The sequence below is a fragment of the Schistocerca nitens genome, unplaced genomic scaffold (assembly GCF_023898315.1).
Source record: "Schistocerca nitens isolate TAMUIC-IGC-003100 unplaced genomic scaffold, iqSchNite1.1 HiC_scaffold_376, whole genome shotgun sequence".
Classification (NCBI taxonomy): Eukaryota; Metazoa; Arthropoda; class Insecta; order Orthoptera; family Acrididae; genus Schistocerca; species Schistocerca nitens.
The window spans coordinates 4945982-4969045 of NW_026045910.1; the positions used below are offsets into that span (position 1 = coordinate 4945982).

General features: G+C 42.8%; 1 protein-coding gene across 1 annotated transcript in view; it reads right to left on the reverse strand.

The window, feature by feature from the left end:
• Window positions 1–23064, reverse strand: part of LOC126229635 (sodium/hydrogen exchanger 3-like) — a 702719-nt gene that overhangs the window by 178482 nt on the left and 501173 nt on the right. Inside the window, exon 2 of the mRNA XM_049942376.1 lies at window positions 3765–4225. Within this exon, the coding sequence (XP_049798333.1) occupies window positions 3765–4225 (461 nt within the window). The remainder of the gene's footprint in view (window positions 1–3764; window positions 4226–23064) is intronic.

The window sequence follows — 23064 nt, forward strand, 5'->3', positions numbered from 1 at the left end:
CAACACAAGTAAGTGGTCTGCCTGGAGGTAAATAAACGTTACAAATGGTGTTCGCTGAGGTCATTTGCACCCACACCACTATGACATCCAACTAGGTCATTTACCAACGACATCTGTATGAACCTAAGTACAGACCCCTACAGATATACTCTTGGGACCAGCACAGTTCTGACAGAATGCGCGATAACTACAGGGAGTTGAATAATGATCAATAGTGAAGTGCATTTCTTGGAGAGCAATGCAAACCCAGAAGAAGAGGAAACAAGGTGTTGTAGTTCCAGCAGGTAACAGTAGTACTATGACAATTCCACTGAACGATGAAGTGATTGGTGCCACGTTAGGCGTTAAGGTGCCAGGGGGGCTGGCCATGTCACATCATCACTGCCTGTCACCAGTGGGGATAGAACCACACCCACAAACATAGGGTCAGAAGCCGAATATGTGGGGAGACCTGGTGCCTCTGGGGGCATCAGAGGAGTCTTGTCCTGAGCCTTCTTCTCCTTTTCCTTTTCCTTCATAACCTTTGGTGGAAAAGGTTCCTTCAATGGGCTATCTACACGGAGTGTGGGGACAGATGAAGAGTGGACAGACCTTGGACCCACAGGTGATGGTTACTTCAGCCATTATTTGGTGTTAGGCCTCCATTTAGGAACTGCTGGGGAGAGAAATACAAAGAGGGACTGAGCTGGGAGATCTTATTTGGGAAGGTTGAGGTTGGAGGGGGGGTGGGGTGAGTGGGTGATGGTCATGATGTTAGTGTAATTGATCATCATATCCATTGGATGTAGGCGTTTGTATTTCTTCCGTGTCTCAGTATATGATGGTCAATAGATTTGTGTTCTTTGATATTCTGATCCTTCTTGAAAACTGGGCAAACAGGCGAATGTGAAGGGTGATGTTCCATGCACTTGACACAAAAAGGTGGCTGTTCAGGAGGAATATCTTCGTGACATGATCGTCCACAGTTGCTGCATTTTGGGTCTGCTGTGACCAGGAAGACATAAGCCCAAAGCATAAACATCTGAACCACCTCACAGGCGGTGGGACATACGGTTTCACATCAGACATGTGCACCATGACCTTAACCTTCTCCAGAAGGACGTTCCTTCAAAGGCTAAGATAAAGGCGTCCATTTCCATATGATTATCCTTGGACCCTTTTAATAGATATCTGATAAAATGTACACTTCGCTGTTGGAGATTAGCTTGGAGTTCCTCATCTGTAAGTGTAAGATGTCTGTGGAAAATGATTCCTCGGATCTGTTCAAGGTTTGTGTACAGCAATGGTCACAGACATGTCACCTAGACGATAACGTGCCTGAAGAGCTATAGTAGATTGGGCAGCAGAGGAAGCTTTAATTAATAACGCACAGTTTCGCATTTTCCCCAGAGACTCCACTTCCCCAAATTTGTCTTCAGTGTTTTCAACGAAAAATAATGGTTCTGATGCAGTAAAAGTATCCCCATCAGTCTTAGTACAATTGGATGAAGTATTTCGCTCCCAGATCTCTGGCCCATTCCTCTTCCTATGGCGTATCCAGGAGGGAAACTTCGTGGGGTCATATCTCTGTGCATTATAATGATCTTTACCATCTGAGAAGTCTGCTGGAGTCTTGTGCCTAACAGTGGAAGACAGTTTAATTCGCTTCATGTGCGAATCGACGACTATGGTATCATCCACTCAGAACACAGGCTCTCCTCATCATTGCCACGCAGCCACAGCAGTAGTTACCTGGCCTGTAAACCATTGCCCGGATCCCTGTGCACCAGCCATGAGGCGCACATACTCCTTGGCTTGAGTGGGGAGTTTCCAGCTCAGGCACCAACAGTGTGATCCCTGCGTGGTCACAGGGTGTGCAGGTACATGACGATCTCCTCATCACAACAGAATAGTTACAGTTTTGGGCTTAGTATCTTTGCAAGAAATGAACGTGTGTAGTGAAAGAAGGTACAAAAGATGGAATATACACTACGCTGGACGACCTTCCCTGCATTATCCGCACTTCTGTAAAATTTGGAAAAGGAGTAGCAAGTCAGATTCAACAATGGGACCATATAGTTAAGACTGAAAAGTTATAAAATGCCAGAAGGCAAAAAAACGAGGGTCCAAAAATCATAAATCAGATCCAAGGACAATCGGTACCAAGAAGATCATCCAATGGAAAGGTAGATACGAAAAAAGAATACTAGAAGGATAGACTTGCAGCATAGAAAGAGAAGTAGTGCTGTCGGGGTGGGGCCGCCTAGTGGCCAAGCACGAACTCGCAAAAATGATGTGAGCCTCCTGGGTGGCGTTAGTCCTATTTTGTATGGGTCCCACACACTTGAGCAGTATTCGAGGATGGGTCGCACATATGATTTGTGAGTAATCTCCTTTGTAGATTGACTGCATTTCCCTAATATTCTACCAATAAAATTAAGTCTGCTTCCTGCTTTACTCAGGACTGGGTCTATGTGATCTTTCACTTCATGTCGTTACTAAGTGCTACACCCAAGTATTTGTATGAGTTTACAGATTCCAGTGGTACAGTCCATAGTGGATACATGAAGGTGGTCAACAGTTGCCAACCCAGCTGTTTGACGAAACCTATGTGGAGCTGCAACAACGTACTTAAATTCGGCAAACCATGCTATTCTTTTCCCTGCACAGACGCAATGAAGAGATATCAGTAATCAGTTTCTATCTGCAATGCTTAATGCTTATTTAGTTCTTTTTCTTAAATTCTCCACAGATAATGTTCATGATGAACGTTATGATGTTTAACGGGTCACACGAACCAGAATTACACACATGAATTATACGCATGTATATGACAATACATGCAGGCCGTTTACTTGAGTGCGAAGTTACTCAAAAATATTATCCTGTGTGAGACCAGCGAATGAAAACACGAAATGTACGTTAATCTTATTAACAGAATCTTCCGTCGGTTCTTGGTAGAACAACATTACAATAAATGAAAAGCACCAGTTTGCTTTTGTTCTACAATATTACTTTTATTGTTAACCGATTTTCGGCTTACAAGGCCATCTTCAGACAGTAAATGTCTGAAGATGGCCTTGTAAGCCGAAAACCGGTTAATAATAAAAGTAATATTCTAGAACAAAAGTAAATTGGTGCTTTTCATTTAGTACGTTAATCTACTGATTCGGATGTTCTTAAAGTTAGAAAATATATAAATGATGCAGTAACTGAACATAATGATTAAAGGGGTTTACAATGAGATTGTTACAGTTTCAGTTTTCATGAATATGCACGTCCTTAGAGTGTCATTACATCTTGTTTGTACGTTACATAAACTGGAGACGTCAGAATTTTGATAGTACAACAGTAGATGAGCCCTTTCCTCAAAGTTGAAATAAAGGATATTTGTCCAAAATTTATTAAGGACTTTAACGAAACCATGATTCATTATTTTGTATGGTGAAATTTGGTACAGAGACTGACAACAATACGTCTGCTAAAAAAACTAATTCTTCGTCCTGATTCAAATCAAATGGTAGATCATTGACAAAGAACAAAATCAACAAAAGACACGGGATACAACTCTGTGAAAAGCACTTGTGGTGCCTCTCAGATATTCCAACGCAGATTTCAACAAGTTACTTGGTGATATTCACATATTCCTACGTCTGCCGACTAGAAGCTATTACTTCGCCAAATGCCGTTATGATTTTACGGGAATCCCATATTCCTAGCGTTCTCCCGTCGCCTTCGCAGTAAGCTTTGCGTCTTAGAGAAGCGGGATGCTCGCGCTGACTTACCACTGTCACGGCGTCGTTGAGCAGCGATTCTCCAAAAACGACGATGTAGAGGATCTCGTTGACGTGGATCTCCTCGAACACGGCCAGCACCGCAACGGGGTCGACTGCCGAGATGAGTGCAGAGAAGAGGAACATGTCCAAGAGAGGTGTCTCGCAGCCGAAGAGGTCGGTCTGTCCCGCTGCCCAGAGCGACAAGCCGATAGTCAGTGTGTTGAAGATGGTGCCTACCACGGCGAAGAGCAGGATCGTGCCCAGGTGGTCGAAGAACAGCCGGTTGGGCATGAAGTAGCCGGCGTCCAGGATGATGGGCGGCAGCATGTACAGGAAGAAGATGTCGGGCGTAAGGGTGCTGACGTGCACCTTGCCCGCGTAGAAGAGAATAGCCCCGATCAGCAGCCCCACCACGATCAGCAGGCAAGACTCCGGGAACATCTTGCTCACCTTCGGCGCCATGTGGAAGGCTGCACACAAAGAAATGACACAGCCGTCAGTTGTGGACTACTCTCTCCAGCTCTGAGCACCATATACTGCATCTAACAACAGTATGACATTTATACAGAGGGGTCCAAAAAAATGTATCCACTCTTTAAAAGTCCATAACTTGCAAACTAATTGACGGAGTTGTCTCATTTTTGGTGAAAGTGTAGTTTGAAGTCTAACTTAAAGATATCACTGTAGGTGTTCGAAATGGTCACCATTAACATACACACACAAACGATGCCGCCGAACTGCAGCACGAACTACTCACTGCAACGTGTTCAGTTGGATATTTGCGCATGAATGTACGATGGACTCTCGAAGTTCATCCAAGTCCAGGGGAGTTAGGTCGGTCTGGGAAACGTGGTGGATACTCCACAGCACCTCTACGGCCTATCTATCTTCCTGGTAGATTTTCGTCGAGATACGCCCTAACACGATTTTGGTAGTGGGCTGGGGCATCATCTTGTTGAAAGTAAAGTCTTCCGTCTCCATACAAGTCTCGGATGGCAGGTAAAATGATGTTCAAAAATGGCTCTGAGCGCTATGGGACTTAACATCTATGGTCATCAGTCCCCTAGAACTTAGAACTACTTAAACCTAACTAACCTAAGGACATCACACAACACCCAGCCATCACGAGGCAGAGAAAATCCCTGACCCCGCCGGGAATCGAACCCGGGAACCCGGGCGTGGGAAGCGAGAACGCTACCGCACGACCACGGTAAAATGATGTCTGAAGCTTCTTACCGGGAACTGTGCCGCCAAAGAAGAATGGCCCAATCAAGCCCCGGTAAGACAACCCACACCACACATTTACTCCTGGCAAATTCACGGCTTTGTCTACATGGACGTTCGGATTTTCGGCGGCCCAGTAGATGCAATTGTGGCGATTTACTGTACCATTGAGTTTGAACTGTGCCTCATCAGACCACACAATCATCTCTGCAAACTCTTCATCGTTGCGCACCATATTAGTAAACCACTCGCAGTACTCCATTCTACGATCTGGGTCGTCCTCGTTCATTCCGTGTAGCAATCGTGGGATGTAGCACTTCCACTTTGCTGTCTTTAAAATTCGCCGAACATTTGAACGACTCACTCCAGTTTCACAGGCACACTGTCTGACACACTTCTGTGGTGAGCGAGTGAATTGTTGTAACACACGACGGGAATCAGCTTGACTTGTTACTGTAACAGGTCGTCCAGATCGTTATTTGTGTACATCTTTAGCACAGCCTTCGGCTTCAAATTTGTCTCGAATGCGACGAATCGTTAAACGTGTCGGTGGCTCTGTCTGATACTCATTTCGCCATTGCCGTTGAACCTCATTAATGTTTTCGTACTTAAAATATCACTTCAAAACTGACTTCCTTTCATCGAATGTAAGCCTTGCGCCAGCTATGTTTACTCGAGTAACTAGTTGCAACTAAGAACAAAACACTGACTATATGGCGACTGCCATCTGACAAAACAAAACAAAGCAATACAACACTTGTGTGGCGATTGCCGGAACTACAAACTATTACACTATCAAAGATGAGACAACTCCGTCAATTAGTTTGCCAGTAATGGACTTTTAAACAGTGGATACATTTTTTTTACTCCTCCGTATTTATTGTCTGATGCTCTTGGACAATCACAACTGCATTAAATATTACAAAAATATAAATTATAAACAACCAGTTAATTAAACAAAAGGGAAAAAAATCAAAGACCTTCGATCCAATCAGATGCTTTAGTTCTTTCACAGATTCGGCGACGGCACGTACGGTGCAATCCTGAACGATTTGCGGCACTGTGTGCGTCATCTCAATGCAATTACGGTTTGGAAAGTCTGGCCATCTTCGTCTGCAGAAAGCTGCAGCTGTTCACCGTCTTCCATATCCGATTCGGTTGGGTTTGTGCCAGGTGGAGCCAGGAAGGTTGAAGCCTGAGAGTCTGATAGTGACGTTTCCAACTCGCGAGAGGCTTTGCTGGGGTGTGAATGATCACTCTGATTCATGCAGCCGCAGGACAGTGCTAGTCAACAAGCTCATACCGGTTTCTCGGGCTGACGAGATTTCACTCGCATTGTAGAACCTTGCTGAGTGATATCATGTGATGGAAGAGAATGATTCTTCTGTGTTATTTTCCATTACCAAGCGAAAACTTACTGTTTTCTTATGAGTTGTGGGGTGACGTTTCTTAGCACTAGCAGCCAATGAACAGACACAAGCAGAAGCGCACGACGATGGTTTAACACATCTAGTAAATTTCATGAAAGAATAGAACTTTTTTGCTGTTATTTCATGGCTGGTAAACTTGATTATTCCAACGATCGTATAAAGAATTCCAACAACGTACAGTTCATTGTTGGCAGCCGTCTGAATTGGTCAGTCTATCAGCAGCGACTGGAAATAGAGAAAACCGAGTTTCGTGCCTTTACTAAACATTTTCATTTGAAAGGCTGGCACTGCCACATAAATCAAAACAGAACTGGATGATGTCCACGTGGACTCTGCGCCATCATTAGAGACTATTTACTTTTGTATTAATGAAGATAAACATGGTCGGACAAGCACCGAAGACGAGGCGTGCACTGGCCGTCCAACTGAGGTCATCACAAAGGAATCCATTTGCAAAATCCATGATATGGTAAGGCGAGACCGCCGAATAAGAATCTGTGATATTTTTGAGATAGGCCTCTCAACTGTGATGGCTATGAAGACGCTGTGTGTGTGAGGTGGGGGTGCTGCTATTGCTCACAGTCGACCAAAAGCGCATCTAGCACAACGTTTCAACAATATGTCTGGCGTTGTTTAGTAGCAATCCGCAAGACTTTTTGCGCCGATCTGTGACTTTCGATGAAATGTGGATGCATCTTTCCACACCAGAGTCAAAACAGTGAACAAAGTATGGTGAGAGTGCACTGAGGAAGGCAAGGAATATTTTGTCAGCTGGTAATGTGATGGCCACTGCAGTCTGGGATTCCCCAGGAATAATCCTCATAAATTATTTCGAAAAAGACAGAACCACAACTGGACTCTGTTATACTCGGTAGTTGAATCGTTTTAAATTTGCACTGGCTGAAAAACGATCAAGTTTGGTATGCAAAAAAGTGAGCTTTCAACAGGATAACGCTCCATCAGCGATTAACTATGGTGGCAGTGCATGAACTGGGCTTTGACTTGGTTTCTCACCCGCCCTGTTCACTAGACTTAGCCCCAATTGGCTTCTTCCTGTCCTCCAACTTGAAACTTTGGCTTGCTGGAACGAAATTTTCATCAAATGAGGGAGTGATAGTTGTAGTCGACGAGTATTTTGCAGAGTTTGACAGAAACAATTTTTCCAGTGGGATGGAAAAAATTCAAATGGCTCTGAGTACTATGGGACTCAACTGCTGTGGTCATCAGTCCCCTAGAACTTAGAACTACTTAAACCTAACTAACCTAAGGACATCACACACATCCATGCCCGAGGCAGGATTCGAACCTGCGACCGTAGCAGTCGCACGGTTCCGGACTGCGCGCCTAGAATCGCGAGACCACCGCGGCCGGCTGGGATGGAAAAGCTGGGAATCGCTGAACCAAGTGTATGTCCCTCAATGTAGACTACGTCGAGGCGTAAGGTAAGTTGTTTACGAGACAAATTTCTTTAGCTATTTTACCAGGTTTATCAAACAACCCTCGTACCACAATGTGCACGATAGTTTGCGGAAGGTGAACAGTCAACAGGTGGAAGGGAACTGTTGAGCCATACAGTTGAATGAACAGTACTCTGTTGATGATTAGTAAAGCCAGCGCTGGGGTTCTCAGAGTGTTTTTATCGGATGCCTGTCGAATTCCAATTAGCTTCTGCAACAAATTATTGTGGCTCTTCGCTTTTGCTACTCGTTTGCTAATACTACTACTACTACTACTACTACTACTACTACTATGCTATGGTCTAAACCAGGGGTTCCCAAACTTTTCCTCTGACGGAACACTTTCTTAGAATTCCGATACTTTGATGAATACTTTCATATTTGAAAGTTAATAAATTTTTTAAAAAATGAGAAAAACTTTTTTTTCAGTGATTACTTCAATTCTGAATTATAATTAATAACACAGAAATCACAATAATATTTTTAAAAATATGTGTCGTCAAAATTAAAAAAAAAGGCATGTTATTAAAAGGTTTTCGCGGAACACTTATTCGCTTCCTATGGGACACCAGTGTTGTGCGGAATACAGTTTAGGAAACACTTGTCTAAACAATATCGAGAAGTTGGTTTTCGACCAGGAAAACTTTTTTGGTCATTTTATATGCAATCATATTATCACAAGGGCAGCGTCCAAATACTGGCTGTTTAAAACCAAGTTCTGTCTGCCCGAGAAAATTTCATGTCTTGCAGGACATTTGTTAAATAACATCTACGTCTACACTCCACAAATCGCTATGAAATGGATAGAAAAGGGTACTCATCATCCTGCCAGTTCTTAGGGCTACGTGTAAGAATCACGGGAAGAATGATTGTTTAAATTCCTTGTATGCGCTGAATCAAGCCTGCTCTTGTTTTAATTATCTCCACGGGAGCGATCCGAAAGAGGCTGTAATAAACCTAAATTTCTTACTTAAAACTGATTTTTGAAACTTTATTAAATAGGCTTTCACGGGATTGTTTGCGTCTACATTCAAGCGTCCACCCGTTTAGTTTTACGGCACTTCCCTGACGCTCTCCGACGCTGACCAACCTGTGGCCATTCGCGTGTGTACGCTGTCATACCCTGTTTGCTACGGGCACCACACATTTGAGGAATACTGTAGGGTGGATCGTACGAGTATTTTGCGAGCAATCTCCTTTTAAGGCTGAGTGCATTTTCCTAGCATCTTTCCAATGAATCGAAGCTTACCATCTGATTAACCTACGACGGAGTCTATATCATTGTTCCATTACATACTCTCTGAAACAAAGAAGAAAGGCCAAGGAGGAGAAGAACTGGATAATTATGTACATATCTGGAGTGGGGTATCAAAAGCAGTAAGAGCCAAAGCAGGAGTCTCCATTATGATAAAGAAATCATGGAAAGAAAGAATCACAAATTGGACATTCATCAATCAACGTATTATAACTGTTGAAATGACATTATTTGCTAGGGAAGTTGTGATTATTGGCGTATATGCACCCACGAACGACGCAAAAGATAAGGAGAAAGATACATTTTGGGACACCCTCAGGGAGACTATTGAAAAAATCCCAAGAAGAAAGGAACTGATTATCATGGGAGATCTGAATGGAAGGGTAGGAATTAGAGAATCTTGTAGAATAGTAGGAAAACATGGAGAGGACGAATATAATGACAATGGGGAACGATTGATTGCAATTTGTGAACGATTTGATCTAAAAATTACCAACACATTTTTCAGACATAAGGACATTCATAAATATACTTGGCAACAGAACACCAAAGAACTTCGTTCTATAATAGATTATATTATCATTAGGCAAACAAGCAGTTTCAAGGCAGTAGACGTCAGATCTTATAGAGGAGCCCAGTGTGGATCAGACCACTATCTAGTTAAAATGAAGTCTTTCTGGCCATGTAAGAATGCAAGGAGTGATACAAGTAACATAAATAAAACGAGCCAGACTGAGAAAGATGACAGCCTACAAGACGAAAGTATCAGAACACTCTTTGCGGCCAGGATGGAAAGGAAACTGGTTGAATCATTTGAAGGAAGTACAGAGGAAATATATGACTATATAAAAGCTAATGTGAAAATCATAGCAACAGAGGTGTTGGGTAAAAAATTTAGCAACCACAACCGTGCAGCAGAGTGGTGGTCAGAGGAACTAGAGGTCCTCGTTAGAGAAAAACGAAATGCATTCCTTCAGTGGTTGAATGATAAATCAGAAGAAACAAGGTCAATATACACTCCTGGAAATTGAAATAAGAACACCGTGAATTCATTGTCCCAGGAAGGGGAAACTTTATTGACACATTCCTGGGGTCAGATACATCACATGATCACACTGACAGAACCACAGGCACATAGACACAGGCAACAGAGCATGCACAATGTCGGCACTAGTACAGTGTATATCCACCTTTCGCAGCAATGCAGGCTGCTATTCTCCCATGGAGACGATCGTAGAGATGCTGGATGTAGTCCTGGAACGGCTTGCCATGCCATTTCCACCTGGCGCCTCAGTTGGACCAGCGTTCGTGCTGGACGTGCAGACCGCGTGAGACGACGCTTCATCCAGTCCCAAACATGCTCAATGGGGGACAGATCCGGAGATCTTGCTGGCCAGGGTAGTTGACTTACACCTTCTAGAGCACGTTGGGTGGCACGGGATACATGCGGACGTGCATTGTCCTGTTGGAACAGCAAGTTCCCTTGCCGGTCTAGGAATGGTAGAACGATGGGTTCGATGACGGTTTGGATGTACCGTGCACTATTCAGTGTCCCCTCGACGATCACCAGTGGTGTACGGCCATTGTAGGAGATCGCTCCCCACACCATGATGCAGGGTGTTGGCCCTGTGTGCCTCGGTCGTATGCAGTCCTGATTGTGGCGCCCACCTGCACGGCGCCAAACACGCATACGACCATCATTGGCACCAAGGCAGAAGCGACTCTCATCGCTGAAGACGACACGTCTCCATTCGTCCCTCCATTCACGCCTGTCGCGACACCACTGGAGGCGGGCTGCACGATGTTGGGGCGTGAGCGGAAGACGGCCTAACGGTGTGCGGGACCGTAGCCCAGCTTCATGGAGACGGTTGCGAATGGTCCTCGCCGATACCCCAGGAGCAACAGTGTCCCTAATTTGCTGGGAAGTGGCGGTGCGGTCCCCTACGGCACTGCGTAGGATCCTACGGCCTTGGCGTGCATCCGTGCGTCGCTGCGGTCCGGTCCCAGGTCGACGGGCACGTGCACCTTCCGCCGACCACTGGCGACAACATCGATGTACTGTGGAGACCTCACGCCCCACGTGTTGAGCAATTCGGCGGTACGTCCACCCGGCCTCCCGCATGCCCACTATACGCCCTCGCTCAAAGTCCGTCAACTGCACATACGGTTCACGTCCACGCTGTCGCGGCATGCTACCAGTGTTAAAGACTGCGATGGAGCTCCGTATGCCACGGCAAACTGGCTGACACTGACGGCGGCGGTGCACAAATGCTGCGCAGCTAGCGCCATTCGACGGCCAACACCGCGGTTCCTGGTGTGTCCGCTGTGCCGTGCGTGTGATCATTGCTTGTACAGCCCTCTCGCAGTGTCCGGAGCAAGTATGGTGGGTCTGACACACCGGTGTCAATGTGTTCTTTTTTCCATTTCCAGGAGTGTACAAGGAAAAGAAGAATGAAGTGATGAAAAAAATAAGGATGGCAAAAAATGAAGCATGGGAAAGAACATGTGCCAAGGTGAATAGCAAATTAGGATTTAGGAGAGCAAGAGAAGCACGGTCAGTATTGAAAGGACTTCGTCAGGATACAAAAAGCAAAACTAATCTCCAGCTGATAACACAAAAGGAATGGGAAGAGTATTTCCAAAAATTATTAAATGAGGACAGAGAAGAATATCTAGAAGAAGGAACAGGGGAAGATAAAGGACATGAAGATGATGAGATCAAGATTTTAGAAAGTGAAGTACTTCAGGCGTTGAGAACAGGAAAGAATGGTAAATCACCGGGACCAGGCAATATCAATCTGGAGTGTCTGAAATAGGGTGGTGACAAAATTGTGAAACTGATAACACAGCTCTTCAACAACATGATAAATGGAGATTCAATACCCAACGAGATGAAGCTAGGTTACATTAATACAATATTTGAGAAAGGGGATCGCAAAATTTGTTCAAACTATCGAGGAATTTGTGTTACAAACACATTAATGAGAATTTTTGCGAAAGTAATTAAAAACAAACTGGAAAAAAATTTTAGAACCCAAGAAGAACAATGTGGATTCACGGCTGGGAGATCATGTGTAGACCATATTTTCACATTACGACAGATTTTGGAGAAACATAGGGAAAAATCAAAAAATATAGGATTAATTTTCATAGATCTAGAAAAAGCGTATGATACTCTTCCAAGAAAATTACTTTGGAGAGCACTACATATGGCAAACATAACCCCTTCTTTGATTAAAATAATACAACAGATGTATAAAGATAACATTTGCCAAGTTAAAGTTGGTAATAAACTTTCACAGAAATTTAGAACAAGCAAAGGCCTTTTACAGGGCTGTTCCATGTCACCATCATTATTTAAAATCTATATAGATATTAGCCTTAGAACATGGTCTCGTAAATGTAATAGTATGGGATTAGAAATAAGAGATGGAGTGTACCTACATCATTTATTATTTGCTGATGATCAAGTAGTCGTAGCACAAGATGGGGAGAATGCTAACTATATGTGCAATCAACTAGCAGTAGCATACAAAACTTGGGGTTTGAAGATTAATTACCCAAAAACAGAATACTTGACTAATGATTCAGATGAGCTATACATTGAAGGAAAGAAAATCAAAAAGATAAACACTTTCTGTTATTTGGGATCCATTTTAGAAATCGAGGGAAAATCAGAGTTAGAAATCAATAAAAGAATTAGTAGCGGACGGAGGGTCATTGGGATGCTTAACTCAGTCTTATGGAGCAGGAATGTAATGAGCAGAACTAAAAAATTAATATACAAATCCATATTAGAGAGTGTGGTTCTGTATGGAACGGAGACCTGGACAATTAACATGAAGCACATTAGAAAATTACAAGCTCTAGAGATGGACTTTTGGAGAAGATCGGCAAGAATCTCCAGGAAAGAAAAGATAAGGAACACCGAAGTAATAAGGAGAATGGAAATAAAAGAAAGAATATATGACATAATGGATAGGAAGAAATTACAGTGGTACGGGCATGTACAACGAATGGAGGAAGCCAGAATACCAAAATTGATACTGGAGGGGGAACCGGAGGGGAGAAGAAGAAGAGGACGACCTGTGACCACCTGGCTCCAAAATGTACAGCACACAATGAGGAGAATGGGCGCAGAGGAAGAGGACACGCAAGATCGAAACACCTGGAGAAATATTTTGAGAGTACAGTTTAAGAACGTTTATTGTTTGTATTGTAATTTCCAAGTAAATTATTATGTTGGAGATAAGCCTCTGTAATGAGGAAAAGCTCAAAAAAAAAAAAACATATTTCTACAAATTACTACACCGAGATGTTTGTATGAGTTGACAGACTGCGACTGTTACTGATATTTCAGTCATACGATGTTACGTTTGTTTCGTTTTGTGAAGTGCATATTTTTACATTTCTGAAGTTGCCACTATGAAACAGTATCAAGACATGACTGAATATTTGTGCACCTTTTCTGAGTATGCCAAAAGGGTTTACTTTTCTTGCTACACATTAGTGAGCATTCACCCTCCCTTCACAATTATCACAGCAGCCCTGTTGTCAAATCCATCACCTCCGTGCAACACTGTTACAGAGAAGAGAATAGTTGCTTCTTGTCAGCTTTCACTAGGTCGTCTCCGGACATACTGTCGCCGATATGGCCGCAATAAACAAGGCGAGACCCATCGTCGAAGACGACGGTATGCCACTCAATATCCCAGCTGACTCTGGTTTTACACCTTGCTACTGTTTGTTGTATGTGGTATGGTGTCAACAATAAGCGACGTATGATCGCCAGGATCTCAATCCAAATTCCAATAAGTAATCTGTTCCGAACGGTTCGAGCTCATGCTCTGTCTAAAACCTCTGCCTGGATTTAGCTGTTGTCATTCGCCTATTCGTCAGAGCCAATCGGACAATCCTACAACTTCCTCGTGGTTTAGTCCTCCTACACAGTCCTGTGCCTGTTCTTGCCACCACCAGTTCTGTAATCAGTGCACTACAGCCAACTATATATATATGCTATATGTCGGTATGGTGCTCCCACGTCCCACGTGCCAATGATTCGACCTTTCGCAAAATACAAGAGAAGGCGATAAACTGCACGTGTTTGTTCTGTGGGTGTGTTGTACTTCGACCTGCATTTGAAAACTTCCACTCACGTTAGACGCAGCCAATATTCATCACGTACTCGCACCATTGATCTGTAGGAATGGCGTTTATTTGTGCAGAAAATAAGCTAATATAACGATAAAATTTGAATAAATATACCCCACAAGCAGTGGAAATAATGGTGTACCAGTTTGGTAGCATTTGGTCAAGGTCTTCATGGTGTAACATTTTCCATTTCCGTCAGTATATTATTGTCTTTTTTTCTTTATTGTTATTTTATTCCCCTCGCCCCATATGGGCAATTTGAAGATAAAATCAATGGAAGGTTTTATATTTAAGAAACTTGACTTTCTTTGTTTAAAACAGGAGTAACAGAATGTAAAACGGAAAAACAATACGAATACATTTAAGACATTTAAAACACGATTAAAACGCTGATCGTAAAAAAAGCACTTCACTTTCACTAAAATTAGAAGGACCTTCCCTGGGAAAGGTCTGTTGTTGTTGGGGGTGCGTGGGGGGACGTCGCGCTTGAGGGGAGGAAGGCGGAGGTATAATGATGGAGGATTAATGCGTAGTGTCGATGGAGAAGAGGTGCATGTTGGAAGACATGTAAGGAGGAATAGTTTGGTGTGTCAAAGATGGTTCAAACGGCTCTAAGCACATGGGACTTAACATCTGAGGTCATCAGTCCCCTAGAACTTAGAACTACTTAAACCTAACTAACCTAAGGACATCACACACATCCATACCCGAGGCAGGATTCGAACCTGTGACCGTAGAAGCAGCGCGGTTCCGGACTGAAGCGCCTAGAACCGCTCGACCACATTGGCCGGCTTTGGTGTGTTCCTAAGGCCGTAATTTTAAGGGGAAAAAGTGAGTTGGCAAAGAAAGAGAAACAAGAAAATGGGTCTCGGAAACATGGAAAGGGAATAAAAAGGGAGTACTGATGAGGAGGAATGGATGGGGTGGATTTATAGCTGCCAGGAAGAGTAAATGTTGGAGCGGAGTTCGCGATGAAGGGGAGGGAGACGGTTGAAATTTCTTGGGAGAGGATTTTAAGGGTGTGCAGGTGTAGGATTTGTTTGATGTGTCAGTAGAGGCGTGCAGGTCACGAGGATTGGAAATGACAGGGGAAACAATAGGTTTATTAGAGTCGAATTTTCGGATGGTGTAGATTGTTTGAAGGCGTTTATTGTAACTGAGAAGAAATGGAAATTTGGTAAGATATTAAAGTATACATTTGGGGAAGGCAGGCAGACGCAGAAAGCGAGCGTAGTGAGTAATGTTCAAGAGTCTGGAGAGACTTACAGAACGTCGATGGGGCAGGTATGCGTGCTACATTTGCATAGGAGAGGATGGGTCGGATCAAGATATTACAAATATGGATGACAGTGAAAGGGAGCAATCCACAAGTTCAGCCAGTTAGAAGTTTTAGCAGTTTTGGTCAACTGTGGAATTTTGTGTTGGATGATCAATAGGTAAGGTTTCCATGTTAGTTGCTGGTCGATGTTTAATTCAAGATATTTTAAATTATTAGTTAACTGGATGGAGGTGGAAGGTGCAGCTGGTTCATCCTGTAATTACTGCCTGGGTATTGGAGGGGTTGACCTTGAGGAGCCATCGGTTACACAAGGAGGTACTTTGATTGAAGTGGAATAGGAAGGATCGGTGGTCTTTCTGGAATGTACGGTAGACACCTGCAGTGGGATGTAAGGTATGGGAACTGGTGTTGTTAATAGTGACAAATTATGGACAATAAGGACAGTTAGATAGGATGGATGCAGTAGGGCAGACGTAGTTAAATGGAAATGTGTAAGTCTGGAGTATGGAAGGAAGACCTGAATGCTATGCATGGTCCCAGGCTTTCTCTAGGTCGAGGGAGGCAAAAATAGCTGTTTTACAGTGGCTGAGCTGGTGGGATAGGAGATGAGGGAGGTAGAGCTGGTTATCTGAGGAGAGGTTGTGACACTGGTTAACAGGAATGAGGTGGTGTTGGTTTAAACGTTGATGCATGTGTCAGGAGACAATGTATTCGAAGACCTTGTAAAAACTGAGGTGAGGCAGGTGGGGTAGTCAGAAGAGATATGTGTAGGGAGTTTGTGTGTTTTGAGAAAAAGTAGGATTTTGGAGGTTTTCCTCAGTTCCGGGTAGTAACCTGTGAAGAGGCTAGTGGTATAAAGGATTGCAAGGATAACTGGAAAGGAGAAAGGAGGTTTTCTGAGGTGTCAACAGGTAATGCAGTCTTGCAACCAGAGCAAGTGTTACATTTTTTGTGAAGTACTTGTTTTATGTAGTGTGCTGTGATCAGTGTATTTAATTCTGTTTGTGGTCCGCTCACCTGGTAGTGGAAGCTAGGACCCACAGGTGAGGCAGTGGTATCTGTGGGTTCATGGATTGTAGGGAACAGTGAGTTATCAAAACGAAGTTCATCAGGAACTGAGAAGAAGCCAGAGAGATATCACGCAAACTGGCCAGATTTGCTCAGATTTGTCAGACAGGAGATGGTTGTTGTGCAGGAGTAGATAGTGAGGGACGGGACAACTGCCAGTGAGTCGGCAGAATGCTTCCCAGTATTAGGAAGATTAATGGGGAGTGTAGCGTTGAGTCTGGTAAATGTTGGGGCCAGTCCCAGCTTTTTTTTTTGTATTTTATAAAATCCTGATGTTTCTCTGTATTTTGGGTAAAGTAACTTTGGCTATTGGGAAACGTCACTGTATAGCAACTAAATTGCCGACGTTTCGACCAACTTGCTGCAGTCCTCTTCAGGATGGTTCACTGCTTTCTCTGTACTTGCTGGTGGCTGTGAGTGTATCCTTATCACGAATACATAGGAGAGAGCAGCAGTGATGATATTCTTGGAGAAGGAGTAGAGCTTGCAGGGTGGGGTGGAGAGAAAAAAAAATGGCTCTGAGCACTATGGGACTTAACATCTATGGTCATCAGTCCCCTAGAACTTAGAACTATTTAACCCTAGCTAACCTAAGGACAGCACACAACACCCAGTCATCACGGGGCAGAGAAAATCCCTGACCCCGCCGGGAATCGAACCCGGGAACCCGAGCGTGGGAAGCGAGAACGCTACCGCACGACCACGAGCTGCGGACAGGGAGGGGGGGGGGGTGGAGACAGATGGGCAATGAGGATGTATGGCCTTTGTAATAATGTAGGTGGATATAGCGTCTGACGAAGTCCACTGCGGTAAGGAAGCGGCATGAGGGATATCATCAGGTTGTTGGAACATTAGAGGGTGGCTTCCAGTCTGGGTACCTGTGAATTTCCAGTAGGCATTCCAGCTGGTGTCAGTGTAGTTTTGGATAACTTTTGGATAGCGATTGGGATGGGGTGTATGGAGGTGAGGTAATGTATAGGAGATGGTGAGGAGAACGGGTAGGTGGTCACTTCCAGCTGGATCTAGGACTACTCTAATAACACGTCCAAGGAGTTAGGGAGACGCTAAGATGACATCGGGGGTAGTGTTACTTTATCGATAGGTGTGCTGTGGGATGGGGACAATGTTACCATGGAGGGTGTCAGAAAAATGACGCCACAGCTGGAGTTTTGCAAGGGATTTGGTATGGTTGTTGAAGTCAGCAGCAATAATATAGATGGAAAAGTACAGTCATTGTGGGTGAGTGAGTATATTGTTATCTGTATCATTATCTATATCTGTTTTTCCGTCTGTATGTGAAGGCTGACTGTAGGGCTTTTGATAAAGTTTTCACTAAAAGATATACTCATTCACAAGGAAGGTTTGTGTACAAAATTTATTACCGCTATGACAGACAAGTCATCCGGCGATAGAAGGTTAGTGCTACCCAGAATGGGCCGCTAATTATTGTTGCAAATAACTATGTTCTCTGCACCATATTATGTAATTAAGTTGTTACAAACACAGTTTAGTTTCATAAGCAAACACCTCTTTTCCCATCAGCCATAAGAAGTTTACTAATTCTATAGATATCCATCCGATGGTGCAAATATGCACTGACTGCATTGTTTAATGATGTCAAAAATAATCACTCGAACGTTTTAACTGTAACGTGGTTCCAGTCCGCCTCGACCCCGTCCCTCGAGTCGATTCGGCAATTAACAGTATTATGCTTCGCTCCGTGTTCCAACTTTGAAGCGAGATGCATGCTGCATGCAGAATGGGTCCGCTAACTCGCTACGCAGATAGCCGTGAAACGATAGAGCTGTGGCCGACAGTTCGCCGAATACTGTAATCAGCGGTGGGCCGGCAGATAAGCGCAGCTTATGTTGATAGCATTATGATGATGCGGCGGATGCGAGCAGCAGCAGGCTACGAGAGGGACGAATGGTTTACCACTGCTATCGACCTGCGCCGGCGAATTCCCCGCCAGCGTTGCCAATCTTCAGTCAACACACAAGAAGGGTGGGCAACAGACACAGTAAACTGTCTCGTACGAAAGCTGAAGGTTTTTCGGTAAACTTCCGTTCACTAACTTTAATTATGACGAACAGTTCTAAGCAACTAATACTGCTTGTGTACCGTCTTTTGCGACTGTAATAAAAGTCTTATTCAGACCATATGCGTTTCGCATTGTTTTAAACGATCACTGTAACAATATGGTTTTACTTACAAATCTGTGTGCTGAGTTCGTAAACAATTTCCGTATTTTAAATTACTGTTATCAAACAGAATTAAATTATTCCAGAATAAAGTTCAGTCGTCAGTTGCAAATATATTTTTATTTCGCTTTACCAGTTTCGATAATTACTTTATCATCCTCAGAAGCCTATAAAATTAGGGACATTAAAAATACTTAGATCTTGGCTGTACAGTTATGCGAAGTATAAGGAGCTTACTTAGTGTTGGTTTAGCAGATGGCAATATCTTCTTTATATAAGCATAATGCCATGATATGTCCAAAATATACGTACTGTATGTGATTATTGTAAACGTAGATTGACAATTTACAGTAACTGTATCACATCCACGCACATGTAAATTGTCAACCTTTGTTTACAATAATCACATACAATATATATATTACGACACATAATGGCATTACGCTTCTATGAAGACGATAGTGACATTTGCTAAACCAATAATAAGGAAGTGTAATATACTTCTTACGCTACACAAAATGTATAGCCAAAGCTTAAAGATTTATATCATCTCTAATTTTGTAGGCTACTGAAGATAAGAAATTAATGTCGAAACCAATAAAACTAAATAAACACATATTTGCAACTGACGACTGAATTTTATACTGAAATATATACTACAGTTGATGAAAAGTACAGCCATAAATGCAATAAGTATTAAATTACTATTTTTATTCGTGGTTGTTTCCTTACTTCATTCCTTACGTTATTCTACGTATATATGTTTTTATTTATTTATTTTACACACATATATGTTTTTATTTACAAGCCCAGTTCAGTAGGACCAAATTCGGGAGCAAATCTCCAAGGTTATGGAACGTGTCAGTACATGAAATTACAATAGAAGAGTAATAACAGATAAAACAAAAAAAGACAAGCCCTAAGTTTATGTAAACGCAGTCAAGAATATAACACAGGAATTAGCTTAATTCCTCAAGGAACTCCTCGACAGAATAGGACTGACCCATGAGGAAGCTCTTCAGTTTCGATTTGAGGGCGCGTGGATTACTCCTGAGATTTTTAAATTCTTTTGGTAGCTTATTGGATGTGGATGTGGCAGTATGCTGTACACCTTCCTGCACAAGAGCCAATGAAGTGCGATCCAAATGCAGATTGGCTTTCTGCCTAGTATTAACTTAGTGAAAGCTACTAATTCTTTGGAATAAGCTGATATTGCTAACAAGAAATGACAGTAAAGAATATACATATCGAGAAGGCAATGTAAGAATACCCAGCTAATGAACAGGGGTCAACAAGAGGTTCGTGAATTAACACTACATATTACCTGAACTGCCCGTTTCTGAGCCAAAAATCTGCTTTGAGAGTGGGAAGAGTTAACAAAAACACCATACGCCATAAGCGAATGAAAATAAGCAAAGTAGACTACTTTTCGTGTCGAACTACCACTTACTTCAGATACCATTCGAATAGCAAAAATGGCAGCATTAAGTGTTTGAACAAGATCCCTGAATGGGGTTTTCCACGACAGTTTACTATCTATCTGAATACGATTTTACATTAGTTTATTTTCTGCAAGCTAGGAACTTACGTCGTGAAATGTAATACTTGAAACAGTGTCAACGTTGCACACAACATTCTTTACTACCAAGCTAGAGTCATCAGCAAACACAAATATTTCAGAATCATCTGTAATACTAGAAGGCATATAATTTATATAAATAAGGAACAGGAGTGGCCGCCAGCACTGATACCTGGGGCTGTGTTTGGTAGCATAAAGCCTGTATTCCTCGTATAGCTGCGACTGAAGAAACGAGGCCTGAAAACGAGAAAAGACCCAACTATTGAGCAATTTTTCAGATTGCAGAAGAAACTGGTCAGAAACTACTTCTTCAATAATGAGTACAGAATCTGCTATCCGAGAATTAAAGTCCTCAGCTACCATAAATTGTTCAGTGGAAGTCAGTTTCTCCGCATTATAGTCACAGTAATGTTCTACATGTCGTGTTCCTTTTTTTTTTTAACTGGCTTTCTTTTCTTTCAGCAGTTGCAGCTTGGCCAAGTTTCACTTGACAATTTAATTCACCTAAGGATTTAGCAACAACACAGGATACCAAAAAAGGAGATGTACCGCAGCTGAGGTATTTGTTCAGCTTACGCTAGTGTGTTTAGCAGAAGAAATCAGTTGATGCGAACAGAGAGCTTGCCAAGGATCGATTTGAGAGGCACTAGTTTAGTGATCCCCCCATGAACAATGGAATTTGCCGTTGGCGAGGAGGCTTGCGTGCAATCAGCGATAGATAGCCCGTAGGTGCAACCACAACGGAGAGGTATCTGTTGAGAGGCCAGACAAACGTGTGGTTCCTGAAGAGGAATAGCAGCCTTTTCAGTAGTTGCAGGGGCAACAGTCTGGATGATTGACTGATCTGGCCTTGTAACACTAACCAAAACGGCCTTGCTGTGCCGGTACTGCGAACGCCTGAAAGCAAGGGGAAACTACAGCCGTAATTTTTCCCGAGAGCATGCAGCTTTACTGTATGGTTAAATGATGATGGCGTCCTCTGGGGTAAAATATTCCGCAGGTAAAATAAGCCCCTATTCGAATCTCCTGGCGGGGACTACTCAAGAGGACGTCGTTATCAGGAGAAAGAAAACTGGCGTTCTACGTATCGGAACGTGGAATGTCAGATCCCTTAATCGGGCTGATAGGTTAAAAATTGAAAAAGGGAAATGGATAGGTTAGAGTTAGATATATTGGAAATTAGTGAAGTTCGGTGGCAGGAGGAACAAGACTTCTGGTCAGGTGAATACAGGGTTATAAATACAAAATCAAATAGTGATAATGCAGGAGTAGGTTTAATAATCAATAAAAAAATAGGAATACGGGTAAGCTACTACAAACAGCATAGTGAGCGCATTCTTGTGGCCAAGTTAGACACAAAGCCCATGCCTACCACATTAGTACAAGTTTATATGCCAACTAGCTCCGCAGTTGACGAAGAGATTGATGAAACGTATGATGAGATAAAAGAAATTATTTAGATAGTTAAGGGAGACGAAAATTTAATAGTCAAGGATGACAGGAATTCGATAGTAGGAAAAGGAAGAGAAGGAATCGTAGTAGGTGAATATGGAATGGGGGTAAGAAATGAAAGAGGAAGCCGCCTGGTAGTATTTTGCACAGAGCATAACTTAATCATAGCTAACACTTGGTTTAAGAAACATGGAAGAAGGTTGTATACATGGAAGAGGCCTGGAGACACTGCAAGGCTTCAGACAGATTATATAATGGTAAGACAGAGATTTATGAACCAGGTTTTAAACTGTAAGACATTTCCAGGGGCAGATGTGGACTCTGACCACAATATATTGATCATAAACTGTAGACTGAAATTGAAGAAACTACAAAAAGGTAGGAATTTGAGGAGACTGGACCTGGATAAACTGAAAGAACAGGGGTTATAGAGAGTTTCAGAGAGAGTATTACGGAACGGTTGATAAGAACAGGGGAAAGAAATATATTAGAAGAAGTATGGGTAGCTTTGTGAGATGAAATAGTGAAGGCGGCGAGGATCAAGTATGTAAAAAGACAAGGGCTAGTAGAAATCCTTGGGTAACAGAAGATATAATGAATTTAATTGATGAAAGGAGAAAATATAAAAATGCAGTAAATGAAGCAGGCAAAATGGAATACAAACGTCTCAAAAATGAGATCGACAGGAAGTGCAAAATGGCTAAGCAGGGTTGGCTAGAGGACAAATGTAAGGATGTAGAGGCTTATCTCATTAGGGGTAAGATAGATACTGCCTACAGGAAAATTAAAAAGACCTTTGAAGAAAAGAGAACCACTTGTACGAATATCTAGTGCTCAGATGGAAACCCAGTTCTAAGCAAAGAACGGAAAGCAGAAAGGTGGAAGGTGTATATAGAGGGTCTATACAAGGGCGATGTACTTGAGAACAATATTATGGAAATGGGAGAGGATGTAGATGAAGATGAAATGGGAGATATGATACTGCGTGAAGAGTTTGACAGAGCACTGAAAGACCTAAGTCGAAACAAGGCCCCGGGAGTAGACAACATTCCATTAGAACTACTGACAGCCTTGGGATAGCCAGCCCTGACAAAGCTCTACCATCTGATGAGCAAGATGTAAGAGACAGGCGAAATACCCTCAGCCTTCAAGAAGAATATAATAATTCCAATCCCAAAGAAAGCAGGTGTTGACAGATCTGATAATTACTGAA